We start from the raw sequence: 14,315 nt of genomic DNA, 5'->3' as shown, positions 1-14,315 counted from the left end.
TGGTTTCCTCCTCAGTAGCTGTAGGACCCCAGAACCCCATCCCCTTCCTCCTGTGGGTGCTGGGGTTGTGCACGCATGAGCCGACACAGAGGAGCGCCATGCACTGATGAGATTTGAAAGTTCTTCCTTGCTTGCAGTTGAGAGTGGGCTCAGGTCCCAAAGATCTCTCCATTCCAAAGTTCAAAGCAGCAGGGCTTATAAAGACAAAACTGCTGTCCAGAAGGGGTTCAGAGGGACTGAGCTGATGGCAAAACCACCTTAGGGATAAACAGTAACTAACTTTGCAAGCTTGTGTTGCTAAACCAGGTGAAACTCACTTTTCTCCTAGTCATGCTTGAACAGCCAAGCCAGAGGTTCAAGCGTTCTTGCCTAGCAGACTCATTTATCAGCAGTCTCATGGGTGGGGGGCTGTCTTACCTAAGATGAAAGCCAGCTCAACATGGAGTCCTTCATGTCAGGCCCATTATGAGGCTCTCAGGCACATGGGACATCCTCCATTGCTTTCCCAGCTGCATTCGCAAGGAGCTGGATGAGAAGTGGAGCAGCCTTGATTCAAACCTATACTCATAGGGGATGCTGGTGTGACAGTGTGCAACAACCTCCTGGCCACAAAACCAGCCCCTATCTTTCAAGTTTTAAAATTAACACAAATCAGAGGGCTTAGGGAAGGGAAATAGGCACTTAAAATTCTCTAAAAATGTCATGAGAATGAATTGGAAACGAAGATGATAGGTTTTCTAAATGAAGATGTAGTAATTGGTGACCTTAGCCATGCTTAGCCATGTACTAGCATTATAATAGCATTGTTAGAATTATAATAAACAACAGCAGTTAAAAAACAGTTATGATAAGCAACAGAATTAGGCTCTGTTTGAAGAAAACTATGAAAAGTTAGTGAGGGAAAGGTAATTCAAAACATGATGAGACAAATCACATTCCTGAATTGCAGGTTTTCAACTTTCTTATAAAGCTGTAGATTCTTCCCAGCTAAATCAGCACCATTCAAACGGTGAATAGGATCGTCCAGTTTATACAATGCTGTACGGATCTTACCTTAAAAGAGGAAAGAAACTAAGCAAATGTTCTAAGTCATTGGTTTACTATTATATTTTTTAATTTGTGATAAAAAAAAAACCCGTAAAATTAACTATCATTTGGATTGATTTATTTGAAAGAAAGAGTGATACACACAGAGAGATCATTTATCTGCTGAGCACGTGGCTGGCAAGACGTGCCTGGGCTGAAGCTAGGAGCCACGAGCTCCATCCTGGCCCCCACATGGGTGACAGAGGCTCAAGTTCTTGCACTATCTTCCACTCTTTTCCCAGGCACATCATCAGGGAGTTGGATGAGAAGTGAAGTAGCAGGGACTCAAACCAGCACTTGGGGTGCCAGATTGGGTGGTAGGGACTCCTTGAATTATCTTCCCAGACACACTAGCAGGACACTGGACCAGAGTATTCAGGACCCAAATCAGCACTCCAATTTGTATGCAGGCATCACAATCAGTGGTATAACCTGTTGTGCCTCAATGCATGCCCGTCCAAAATGTTTTAAGTACATATATATAAGTATAATGGGGAAAGAGTTGTGTTATGGGAAGCTTCCCTTCCAGATATTATAATGTGCCCTCAAATTTTAGTCTACTAAATTAGTATTTTACTACGATAAGAATAAACAGATTGATCATTAAGACAAAATCTGAAGTCCGTAAAGATTTGAATTTTATATAGGGGATTAATATTTACTTAATTAATGTTTGTATAGGGAACTAACTGCTTATTTTAATTTTATTTGAAAGGCAGAGAGACCAAGAAACAAAGACAGAGAGCTCTTCCATCTGCTGGTCTACTCCCCAAATACCCATAACAGCCAAGGTTGGCCCAGTCCAAAGCCAGGAGCCTGGAACTCAGTCTGGGTCTCCCACTTGGGTAGCAGGGGCCCAAGTACTTGACCAGTCTTCCACCGCCTTCCCATGCACATTAGCAGGCAGCTGAATCAGAAGCAGAGCAGCCAGGACTCAACTGGAGGCTACTGTGGGATGCCAGCATCATAAGTGGTGGCTTAACCACAATGCCAGTGGCACCACAATGCCGGCCCCAGAACTTTATGTTCTATACATGAAAAGTAGCTGACTAGTTTAAGAACTTCCCAAGCACAGGCGTTTTCCCATCCCACTGAGTGCCAGGATCTCAGAACAGGCTTTTGGAGGGAAGCAGAGGCCTGCGTGGTTAACAGTGATGTGTATTGTTCCAGAGACTCGGGGGACGTGGCGGCTCTCAGAGGGTGAGTTGGGCCCAGACTTCTTCCATGCTGTTCAGTCTAACTTTGTCCCCCCCCGGCCTCTGAGTAACCTGTGTGGTTGGCTTCTCTCCTGTGATCCAGATCGAGGAAATTTAACATCCTGGGCACGAACACCAAAGTCATGAACATGGAAGAGTCCAACAACGGCAGTCTGTCTGCAGAGTTCAAACACTTGGTACGTGAGGGGAGCCTTGGACACGGGACGTGGGGCCAAGGGTGGGAGAGGGCAGGCCCAGGGCACCGGCGACACACATCCTTTTTGTTTCTTCCAGACCCTAAGGGAGCAAAGATGTGGCAACGGGGGTCGCGCCAATTGTGATGTAAGTCTTGTTGGGGACAAGCGAGCAGCTGGCTCTCATAATGACAGGGGTTAGAAACTTGCACCTGTTACATCAGCTCTAGTTATTTGGAAGAGTGCCCATGGGGCCAGTGGGGTGTGACCGCAAGTCCCGGTGCCATGGCATGCTGGGACTGGGAGCATTTCCATGTGGAGTGGCAGGTCTGGGCTCCACTTGGGAGGCCTGGAAAGTCCCTTGCTGATCTCCGCCCAGCCTCAGGCTTTCCAGAGTCTCCTCCCGGCTACTGCCTGCAACTCCATTTGCCAGGACCAGTTTTACTGTCTGAGAGTGACACGGGGGGTGTGAACCTCACACGTCTGAGTTGAGCAGTAGAACGAAAGAACAAGCCCTGTGCTGTCTTGTCATTGGCCTTTCTGTCATTTCCTGGCTCCCAGACTCAGACTACAGGAGTTTTCTTTTACCTCTCTTTTTTAAATTCAATGGGTCTTCCTTCTTTTTGAAATACTTATTTATGTACTTTAAAGACAAAGTAACAAAGTGGGAGGAGGAAAGGCAGAGATGTTTTACCTGCTGGTTCACTCTTCAAATGACCATGATGGCATGCCGAGCCAATTCGAAGCCAGGAGCCCAGAGATTCTTTGTGGTCCCTGACTTGGGTACAAGGGCCCAAGCTCTAGGACCACCCTCTGCTGCTTTCCCAAGCCGTTAACAGGGAACTGGATCAGAAGTTGGGTAGCTGGGAGTCGAACTGGTATCCATATGGAATGCCGGCACTGCAGATGGAGGCTTAATGTGCTACAGCATGGTAAAAGACCCAATTATTGAATCCTTAATGTCAAGAATACACTTTTTTAAAAATTTATTTTTATTGGAAAGTCAGATATACAGAGAGGAGGAGAGACAGAGAGGAAGAGCTTCTGTCTGATGATTAACTCCCCAAGCGGCTGCAACGGCCGGTGCTGAGCCAACCCAGAGCCAGGAGCTCTCCCAGGTCTCCCATGCGGGAGCAGGGTCCCAAGGCTTTGGGCCATCCTCCGCTGCCTCCCAAGGCCACAAGCAGGGAGCTGGATGGGAAGTGGAGATGCCAGGATTAGAACCGGCACCCATATGGGATCCCAGCACATTCAAGGAGAGGACTTGAGCTGCTAGGCCACTGTGCTGCCCCCCCCCACCCTTTTATTTAAGTGAACATTTTAAAAAGCTTGGGGCATCTTGTGCTTTTTCTGATATTTGTTCACTAAGCCATTCTTCAATGCCTCTGGCATATTTATTTAGAAAAAGCAAGGTGTGGGCCCGGCTCGATAGTGTTGTGGTTAAAATCCTTGCCTTGCACATGCTGGGATCCCATATGGGTGCCAGTTCTAATCCCAGCAGCCCCACTTCCCATCCAGCTCCCTGCTTGTGGCCTGGGAAAGCAGTAGAGGACAGCCCGGGCCCTTGGAACCCTGCACCTGTGTGGGAGACCCGGAAGAGCTCCTGGCTCCTGGCTTTGGATTGGTTCAGCTCTGGCCATTGCGGCTACTTGGAGAGTGAACCATCGGACTTCTTCACTGTCTCTCCTCCTCTCTGTACATCTGCTTTCCAATAAAAATAAATAAATCTTTTTTAAAAAAGCAAGATGTAAAACAGTTTGAGTAATGTGATAGTATCTTTGTTGAAAAATATACCACCTTATATGATTAAATGAATGTATTCCAAAATCCTAGCAAAATACACATCAAATAGGATATAGATGAGCATTGCTGTTAGTACAGGAGGTTGCTCTGTCCCAGTCTCTGCAATTAATAGCATTTTAAACCAAGTATATGACTTTTATCACCAGAAAAACGGTATTCAAAAAATCAGTTGGAATTCCTTTCCTGAGAATTTATTATTACTGCTATTCCAAGAAGGTCACTTGCACTGCTGGTGGCAGGAGACAGTCTCAGTCACTTTGGGAAAGTTTGAAAATGGCTGGACAGGAGCCATGCAAGTCCCAGGAAGGCTTGGTGGAGAACTCTGCCTGGGTATGCCAGGAGACACAGACGCCCCGTCACAGCTGCCTGAGTGTAAGCTCTCACCCCAAGCCACTAGATGCCCGTCATCACTCACACACACGATGCCAGTCGTGATGTGGTCAGACGGTCGGATGTTGGACAGCCAGGAAGAAGAATGAATTGCAGGTGCACACAGCCACCTGAAGCCCTGCAGTGTGGGTGAAGTGAGGCACAACAGATTATACGGAGAGGATTCTGTATTTACGGGGTGACAGGCATCTCAATGCACACCCTGATTGGGGCAGTAGACCCAGGAACACTAGAGAAGAGAGCTGGGGAAGAGTGGCTGCTTCTGGAGGAGGGTTTGGGAAGGGACTGTCCGTCCTGCGTGGCCCGCTCTCCGACACGGGGTGTGCTTGTCCTCACTGCAGGCCTCCCTGATTGTGACCGAGGAGTTGCACTTGATCACCTTCGAGACCGAGGTATACCACCAAGGCCTCAAGATCGACCTCGAGGTGAGCCCCAGGGCCAAGCACAAAGGCTCCCAGTGGGGTCCTCCCTTCCCCAGCGACCACCCCCTGCTGAGCACTCTGCTGCTGCACCCCAACATTCCCAGCACCCCATTTGAGAGTCAAATCTGAGAGTTCAGAATACACGTGTACACTCCGCTCCTGAGTCCCGGCCGCCCACAGGGCCAGCAAGTGGAAAACCATGGCGTTGTCCTCTGTCTTTCCTGACCTTCCTGAAGTTTCAATTCAGATGGGCCTGGAGAAGTGGGGATCTTCGTCCTCGGCTTCTCCCACTTTATGGAGAAAATTAGCTTTGGTTTATGGAGAATGCCTCTCAGGTCTCCTGTGGCCTGTGAGCCACACTTGGAACAGGACCACCTCTCTGAGCTGTGGGTTGTGTTCAGGCAAGCAGCCTGCGTCCCCAGGCCATGGTTCAACATTGCTTTCACTCTGAGTGTCGTGCTAACTCAGGCCCACTCCTTGCCAGAGCTGGCAACAGGTACAGCTCTTGGCACATCCCTGTGTGGCACACGCTGCCTGCGAGGAAGGGGTGCAGGGACGTTGGAAGCCGTGAGCACCCCAGTCACCCCCAGCTCTCCACCACACTTTCTGCAGACCCACTCCTTGCCAGTTGTGGTCATCTCCAACATCTGTCAGATGCCGAATGCCTGGGCATCGATCCTATGGTACAACATGCTGACCAACAACCCCAAGGTTAGTCCATGGGCATTCTCAGCACCCTGCCCTGTCCCCTGGTCATTGGCCGGTGCCGCTGTCTGAACAGGCCGATGTGTTTTTTTCGACAGAACGTGAACTTCTTCACCAAGCCCCCGATTGGAACGTGGGACCAAGTGGCTGAAGTGTTGAGCTGGCAGTTTTCCTCTACCACCAAGCGGGGGCTGAGCATCGAGCAGTTGACCACACTGGCTGAGAAGCTCCTAGGTCAGCTTTCACCCCTCCTGCTCCCCTGCAAAGAGGGACCTGGTCCCTGGGGCAATTCCTGCAGTTGATTTGCCCTGCCCTGGGGCCAGGAAGCCTCTACACCGGAGGAGGTGGTATCTGGGTCCTCCGGATGTTTGCCGCACTGGTAGGAGGAAGAGGTGTCCCCCCTCTTAGATTCTGTCTTCTTGTCTTTGACTACTTTGTCCAGCTTGAGAAAATTTTTAAAAATTAGTTTTCTTTTTTTTTCAAACTTAATTCTGTTTGAAAGATACAGAGATCTTCTATCCACTTTTTCACTCCTCAAATGCCCACACAGCCATGGCTGGACCAGGCCAAAGCTGGGAATTCTAAACTCAGTCTAAGTTTCCCACGTAGGTTGGCAGGGACCCACGTACTTGAGCCGTCACCTGCTGACTGCCAGTGGTGTCTGTTAGCAGGAAGTTGGGTGCAAAGCAGCCGCTGGGATTTGACCAGGCACTCTGATGATGGGGTTCCAGTGTCCCAGCTGGTGACCTAACCACTACATCACATGCCTGCCCCAGCCTTAGAAGATTTTCTTTTAAAGCATGTTTTAGAAGCTAGGGCTAGAGGCTTGCCATTTCCTGTCCTAGTCTGTTGTTTGGACTATTTTGTGTGTCACCTGTATGGCAGGTGGCTTTTTTGGTGCCACCAACTTTCTTGGGGGTGCTGCTGTTCCCATTATCCACTCCCTCTGCTCAGCTGAACAGCAGCCCTGGTGGGTCCAGGGCCAGGAGAGGGTATGGGTGTGCGTTTGTGCAGTGCATACAGATCCACACTCACAGCCAAGGCAGCCTGCAGATGTGTGAAATCCAATAGCCTCATTGCCCACTGCACAACAGATGTGTGCTCTGAGAAGTAAGGTGTTGATTTTGAACTGAAAATGTCCTATATTATTCTTTCTTTCTTTTTTCTTTTTTTTTTTTTTTTTTAAATTTCAGGACCTGGTGTGAACTATTCAGGGTGTCAGATCACATGGGCTAAATTTTGCAAAGTAAGTGACCTTGTAAAATCTTGGCCATTGTGTCTCAGGGGTGAGAATGGGAGTGCTTACAAAATGTGGGCATGGCACGAGCCCAGCCTGAAGGCCTATGACTTCCAGTCCAGTGGCCTGGAGAACCTGCTTGAGGGCAGATGGGCCTAAGCGAGTGTTTCAGGCCAGTGCTTCATGCGCCTGGAGGGAAAAGGCTGGACTAGGGGTTGGCTTGATTTTTCCCATGATTTTTTTTCCAGGAAAACATGGCTGGCAAGGGCTTTTCCTTCTGGGTCTGGCTGGACAACATCATTGACCTTGTGAAAAAGTACATCCTGGCCCTTTGGAATGAAGGGTAGGTTAAGCAGAGAGCGCATGGGGTAGCCACATCACCTGCTCCTGGGCACCCAGGACAAGGGCCTATGCCTCAGGAGTCTCAACCATGCCCTCTTTGTTCTCTGTGGCTCCAGGTACATAATGGGCTTTATCAGCAAGGAGCGTGAGCGGGCCATCTTGAGTACCAAGCCCCCAGGGACCTTCTTGCTAAGATTCAGTGAAAGCAGCAAAGAAGGAGGCGTCACCTTCACGTGGGTGGAGAAGGACATCAGTGGTAAGCTTAGCTGCTGCCCCCTGGTGTCTCTAGCTGCTGCCCAGTGGCGCCCTGCTAGTTCTGAGCACCTGCTGCCCCCTGGTGGGCAGAGATAGCCTCACACCACCCTGCCTTGGTCTGCAGCACACAGTTGGGTGGGTGACTGCTTTGTTAAATAATTAATATAATAATATATATCATTAGTAAATGATATTCAAGTCTGTTGTCTTCAACCTATAGGACAGTCCATGTCTGAGTCATCCTGACCATGTCCACAGTGCTGGGCCCCAGGGAGAGAGGGAGGGGCGTTGCGGGGCTTACACGCTGGCCTGGCAGAAGTCTCTCCCCACCAAGGAAAGATGAGAGGGGGGCAGCATTTGCTGAAATCATCCAGCTGCGGGTTCCAGTCCCTTTGCTTTGCACACTGTGACAGGGAAGACGCAGATCCAGTCAGTGGAGCCCTACACCAAGCAGCAGCTCAACAACATGTCGTTTGCTGAGATCATCATGGGCTACAAGATCATGGACGCCACCAACATCCTGGTATCCCCACTCGTCTACCTGTACCCTGACATCCCCAAGGAAGAAGCCTTCGGAAAGTACTGTCGGCCCGAGAGCCAGGAGCACCCAGAAGCTGACCCGGGTAGTTGTTGATTTTCCACGTCTCTGCCCTTTTGTTCTTGGGGAGAGCTGGAAACTGCGAGGGCCTGGGAGGAGAGATACGCCTGGGCCTGTATCCGTGGGGTATTCCCGGGGGAGTATCCTTGTCCCCCTGCTGGGGAACAGTTCTGTGGAAAGAGCTTTTTGGGGTGTCTGGCTGCTGCAATCTCAGACCCGAGTAAAAGCTGAGTCTCCAGGCTTTGGCCTGCAGGGAGCACCCCATTCTAAAGGGGAGCTAGGAGGCCCCTGCAGCATGCCCACAGCTGCATAGACCACGGCAGGACAGGATGCTTGGTTAGCATGGTGCTTCCTACATTGTGGAGACCAGGAGGTCTGAAACTTAAACTTGGACTTGAGACCAGTGTGTCAGAAGGGCGGAAGTGGTGGCAGGAGGGTTGGTGAGGCTTCCCGGAGGCGAGCCAACGGAGGGGGAGTGCTGGGCTCACTGCGGTGACAGCTGCCAGTGGGAGAGTGTGGAAGCAGAACTTAGGATGAGCAGCAGCTGCAAATAAGACTTTAAAAATATATCCAGTTATCTGAAAGGAAGAGTGTCAGGGAGAGAGAGCTCTTCCACGTGTTAGTTCACTCCCCAAATGGCTAGCCCCAAAAGGGCTAAGCCAAGGCCAAAGCTGGGAACCTGGAACTCCTTCAGGTCTCATGCCTGGGTGACAAGGATGCAAATGCCGGGGCTCACCAGAGCCCTGTGCTTACGGAAGATCTGCAGGAATTTGGGTTAAACCTATGACCTGTCCAGGTGACCCATGTAGCAGGGGTGGGACCTTCCTGTCTCCCTGCTGGGTGATTGCTCTGTAACTCTGTTCCAGCAACTCGTCCTGATGAGGGGCTGTCTCTACTAGTTCTGTAGCTTTCCCTATTAAAAAAGAAGAAGAAAAAAAAGGGGGGAAAAAAAAACCCTTTATTTACCGGGGAAACAGAGAGCTCCCTTCTGTTGACTTTCCATGGCTGCAGTGGAGATCTTAGGCCAAGGCTCCCACACGGGTGACAGCAGCCCAGTTACTCAAGGTGTCCTGCTGCTACCCAGGGTTCGCATTAGCAGCAAACTGGAGTCAGAGCCAGGAGACGAACCGTGGCATGTCAGCCAGCATCGTCTTTGGTATTAGGCCAAATGCTTCTTCCCTGTTTGTTTTTATTTAACTTTTCTTACTGATGGAACCAGCATTGGGTCTTTAAATCAGCTCTTTAGAGCTGACTTTCCCTGCCTGAGTAGTTTTTGCTTAAAAAAAAAAAAAAATGATTTTGCCCAGATAACACTCACCCTTCCTTTTACATAGGAATTCCCTCCTAGGGAGGTGGAGAAGTGAGGAGTACAGTTTGGGGAGAGGGCCTTTGAGCTGGTTGACAGCTGACTTTCCTTCTCCCTTTGTTGAGCTGTGGAGTTTTGCTTCTGTGCAGTAGGGGGGTTTAACTCTCACTTCCTGTCTGCTCTTATCTCTGTCTGCACCTTGCATTTCAGTTGGGAGTTGGGTCTATCAGCCCTTCTCACACTCCCTTTGTTCCTCTCACACTACCCTGCAGGCCCAAGCCCTGGGCTGTGGCTGTGTCCTCCTGTCCCAGGGTTGCAGGGCAGGCCACAGAGGGCCTTCATGGGAGACTGCAGGATGAGATGATTCTGTTTCCTCTCTCGAGCCTGCACTGGCTGTGAGCAGTCTCACAGAGGTGGATCCTCTTCTCAGGCCCTGCCTCTGCCTCACTTGGTACCACATGCCCACTTGGGAGCTCCTCAGCGGCAGGGTGGGATTCTGAGCCCCACGCAAAGTGAGATGACTCACAGCCTGGTGTGGGGCCCCACAGAAACAGCCAGCCCTAGACTTTGTGTCTCCTGGCCCTCGTCAGGTAACCCAGTTGGTCGGTTTCTTGACCTAAGATAAATCCAGGTGGCTGCCCAGGCTCCACTTGCTTGTGCTTGCTCTCCGACCCTCTGCTCCCCACACCCTGCATTCCCCCTCCAGATCCTCTGTCAAGACCCTAGCTTTACAACTCCCTCTCTCACCCCTACCATCCTACTGTGCGCCCCCTAAGTGGCTTATGCACCTGAGGACCCCAGAATTCATCCTGGCACTCCCAAAGGGCTTTGAGTCCTTGGTGTAAGCATCTGACATTCATTTATTCCAGTCCTCATGTTTTAAACTACAGAAGAAGAATCATTGATGACAGGGGTCACAGGAGGCCAGCGCCACTTTGTTTTTCCTCTTATTTTATACATGTGAAAGAGAAGTTGCCTTGCCATGGGTCTGTTACCATTGCTGAGGAGCCTGAGCCTGGCCCTCTTGTTCACTGGCTGAGCCTACAGGCGGCTCCCCCAAAGGGTGATGCTGTGCACCCAAAGGCCGGGTTACCTAAGAGTCACCAGGCCAGCATAGCGCCACCGGACCATGCCGAGACAGGTGACCATTTTCGTGGTCTAGGCTCCGGGGGACCAAGAGCCTGCAGGAAAGCCTGCTTGCAGCTCAGGAAAGCTCCAGGGCATTGAACTGCAGAGCCACCCCTACCATGGGCTCCACATGGGCAGGGCACAAGGCAGGGCCCTGGGAGGCAGCCCTGAGGTTCAGGGTTGGGAGTTTCCAGACCATCTGGACACAGGATGGAGTGTGTGGCCAGTCCACTCTGGCGAGAGATAGCTTCTTCCTGCCCTGAACACAGAATGAGGTCATGGTCAATAAGGCCCTGTTTTCTTTTTTCTTTTTTTCCCCTCCCAGGTGCTGCCCCATACCTGAAGACCAAGTTCATCTGTGTGACACCGTAAGTGGCTCCCCTGCCCTGATTTTGCGTTTATTTCTAATGTCCTCAGTTGCCTCCCGGGAATAGGAAAGCAGGTGAGAGGTGTCCTGGAGAAGGGCGGGTGCTCGTGGGCTCTGAGTAAGACTCAAAGTGACCTCGTGTGTCGAAGAAGCTTGAGCTTTGATTTTTTTTTTTTTCTGTTGGAGACCAGAGTTTGATGGCTTGTGTGTGTGTGTTCTGTTCTTTTTTTTTTTTTTTTCCCCTCCATTGTGTCTTGTCAACCCGGCCCTCTCCCCTCCTGCCGCTGCCCGTTTCCTACAGAACGACCTGCAGCAATACCATTGACCTGCCGATGTCCCCCCGCACTTTAGATTCATTGATGCAGTTTGGAAATAATGGTGACGGTGCAGAGCCCTCGGCAGGAGGGCAGTTTGGTGAGTACTAGGGGGTGCCCGGCCCACTCTCCACTCCCCCCAGCCCCCCTCCCCCGTTCGTGGGTCACCTGGATTGGCAGGAGGAAGTTTCAGGGTAGCACTGTCTGTATACTGTTAGAAACAGCATACACATCTTCATGGAAAAAGAAAACAGGGGCATATATTGGTCCAATAAATCCCAACCTCCTGTTATCGCAACATGTAAGAAACAGTGAAATCTTTCTCCATTTTTTTTAAAGATTTATTTTTATTTATTTCAATGACATGTTACAGAGAGAGAGGGAGAGAGATCTTCCATCTTCTGATTCACTCCCCAGATGGTCTCCACTGCCTAAGCTAGTCCAGGCTGAAGCCAGGAACCTGGCACTTCCATCCACCTCTCCTTCGGCCCACCTTGCGCTGTTCTTCCAGACATACTAGGAAGGAGCTGGGTTGGAAGTGAAGCAGCCAGGTCTCCAACTCCAAGGGGATGGCGATGTCACAAGCAGTGGCTTAATCCACAGTGCCACGACACCAGCCCGTACATTCTTTTTGTCCTCACTGAGTCTCTCAAGTGAGCTTTTCACAAGGCCAACACCCCTCAGGGTGAGTTAGCCATGTTGCAGGAGCCCCAACACACCCACCCACCCTCCCACTCAGTCGTGTTAGCAGAGACCCTCCATCCATCCTGGAAAACTGGCAGAAATGGGAACCTTGGTGGAGGGAGGGCCCTGAGAGTAGGCGGGGAAACAGGGCCTTCTCCAACCCTGACTGCATGAGGGAGCCAGGAGCCTTGTCCTCCACTCCACAGCAGAAGGGGGGTACGGAGGGCGCCCGCCAGCGGAGGGTCACACGGCTGACGGCCTTCTTGCCTGTGTGTCCCGCAGAGTCCCTCACGTTTGACATGGAGTTGACCTCGGAGTGCGCTACCTCCCCCATGTGAGGAGCTGAGGACGGAAGCTGCCGCCATGCCTGAGGCACCTCCCCGCGCCCCGCCGCCCCTCAGCCAGCCAAAGCCCAGGGTGTCGGAAACTCCTAACTCTGTGGTTCCAGATTTTTTTTGTAATCTACTTCTGCTATCTTTGAGCAATCTGGGCACTTTTTTTTTTTTTTTTTTTTGCAATAGAGAGATGTGTGAATGTGGGTGCTATGCTTTCATCTAGATGCAAATAAGAACGTGTTCTCGGAGGACAGCATGTGAGGAGGTGGGAGTGGGCGGCTGGCGGGAGCGAGAGGAAGCGGCTGCCGTGTTCTGTCTCCCTGCCCTCCTTTCTCAGCCGCTTTCTGTCACCACCGCTGTCAGACAAGTGCCTCCTGGTGCCTGTGGCACCTCCTGCCTATTTATGCCAGCCAGCGCCCTGTCCACCCCTAGATACGTCCTCCTGGCATTGCATTTTGGCCCATTGCTAATGTCCGAGTGGACTGCCTGAATACCCCAGGCCACTTTCTAAATGAAATAATCGTACTGAAAGGGCAAAGAAACCCAAATTGTCACATTTTGTGAGCAATGTAGCTTTTGTGTATTTAATTCAGCTCCCAGCCTCCTCGGTGCTCTAAGCATTGGTTTTCTGTGGGCTGATAATTTATAAAAACTCTGAGACGGGCTTCTGATCACTTTTTGAAGATATCTGAAGCTGTGGCTTAATAGCCTTTGGTTTTGACACAGGTAGATTTTAAAGAGAACCTACCCATTATAGGCTTTTATTTTTTAATTAACAGATTTTAATTTTCCTCTGTGACATTGGCCTTTTAGCTGGTGAAGCTAGGCAGAGGGGGCATAAGATCTGTCCCCCTCCCCAGACTGCCACCCTGCTGCAGACAGAGCCTCGCCATGACTCTGGGTGCCTTTGCAGGACTGGGATGGCCTGGCTCCTCGCCCGGCCCACCCCAAGCCCACGCCTGCCCTGGGCTTCCAGGCTCTTTGTCCTGCTTGCTTCGGGAACCCTGCTCTGAGGACCCCAATGAGAGGGGCAGGCCAAAGTTGTCAGGGTGATGGTGAGGCCCTAGCCAAGTGTCTGGCTGAGCTCAGGGAATACAGTTCTTGGCCCAGTTTCTCACCGACTTCCCACGGCGCCTGCAAAGCCTTCTTCACTTGGCTAGCACAGGGCAGAGACCTCCTCCCAACCAAGCCCTCCACGGGAGTGTTTTGCACTCAGCCTCCCCAGGGCGGGTGGGGGCTTACCTGCACCTGCTGTGGCCTCCGCTGTGCCTGTGAACATGCAGTGTGCTCTGCTCGGAGGGCTTATCAGATCCAGAGGTTTCTGTGGAACTGTTAGCTCCACACTTGATGACTCCTGAACTGAAGGGTGAGGGCCTGCTCTCCAAGACGAACAGGGCTTGCCCAGGGACATCCCGTCCTCCTGCTTGGGGGTGGAGGGGGGCTGATTCGTTGTACGGAGCCCTCCCCTCCACAGCAACACTTTTCCTACATAATAAGCTGACTGCCTACCGCCACAAACTAGAAAAGATGAAACTCGGGGCATACGAGGGGCATAAATCCTGAGGACCCAGGCTTAATATTTTGTGTTTCTCAGGAACAAACATTGTCGAGTTCCCGCGCTTGGGTAGCACGCATATCTGGGTTCGCTCTGATTGTAGCAGAAGTTCTGAGAGGAGCTGGGCCTTTCTCTCACCTCTCCCTTCCCCGGGCCCTGCCTGCTCTCTCTCAATTGCCCCTGCCCAGCCCCAGATCAGCCGAGGGATTTCTATTGATCGCTTCATCTATGAGTGGTTTATAAGCTGCTGTCCTAGCCACTGCACTCAAATTCTAATATGTACTAAATAGTGTAAAAATTTATATTATTGTGGGGTTTTCCTTTTTTTTTTTTTTTTTGTATATTGCTGTATCTACTTTAACTTCCAGAAATAAAAGTTATATAGGAAGCGTCTGAGA

The 14,315-nt window shown here is 50.9% G+C and overlaps 1 protein-coding gene across 5 annotated transcripts in view; it reads left to right on the top strand.

Moving 5' to 3' along the window:
• The window catches only part of LOC121170050 (signal transducer and activator of transcription 3), a 61,133-nt gene extending 46,818 nt beyond the window's left edge, over positions 1-14,315 (top strand). For 2 of the 5 annotated variants that reach the window (XM_041000933.1, XM_041000935.1), the window contains exons 12-24: positions 2,257-2,286; positions 2,386-2,479; positions 2,577-2,624; positions 5,011-5,094; positions 5,704-5,802; positions 5,895-6,030; positions 6,990-7,042; positions 7,282-7,376; positions 7,492-7,631; positions 8,044-8,253; positions 10,988-11,030; positions 11,331-11,443; positions 12,310-14,315. In XM_041000933.1, the coding sequence (XP_040856867.1) occupies positions 2,257-2,286; positions 2,386-2,479; positions 2,577-2,624; positions 5,011-5,094; positions 5,704-5,802; positions 5,895-6,030; positions 6,990-7,042; positions 7,282-7,376; positions 7,492-7,631; positions 8,044-8,253; positions 10,988-11,030; positions 11,331-11,443; positions 12,310-12,365 (1,201 nt within the window). In that variant the 3' untranslated portion in view covers positions 12,366-14,315. Of the gene's footprint in view, positions 1-2,256; positions 2,287-2,385; positions 2,480-2,576; positions 2,625-5,010; positions 5,095-5,703; positions 5,803-5,894; positions 6,031-6,989; positions 7,043-7,281; positions 7,377-7,491; positions 7,632-8,043; positions 8,257-10,987; positions 11,031-11,330; positions 11,444-12,309 lie in introns of all 5 variants that reach the window. The other 3 variants (XM_041000932.1, XM_041000937.1, XM_041000936.1) reach the window with 3 other exon arrangements.

Source organism: Ochotona curzoniae, unplaced genomic scaffold, assembly GCF_017591425.1.
Source record: "Ochotona curzoniae isolate NIBS_2020 unplaced genomic scaffold, NIBS_Ocur_1.0 scaffold_2453, whole genome shotgun sequence".
NCBI lineage: Eukaryota > Metazoa > Chordata > Mammalia > Lagomorpha > Ochotonidae > Ochotona > Ochotona curzoniae.
Note: the sequence above shows the minus strand (reverse complement) of the source record. Positions and strands in the feature narration are given on the sequence as shown.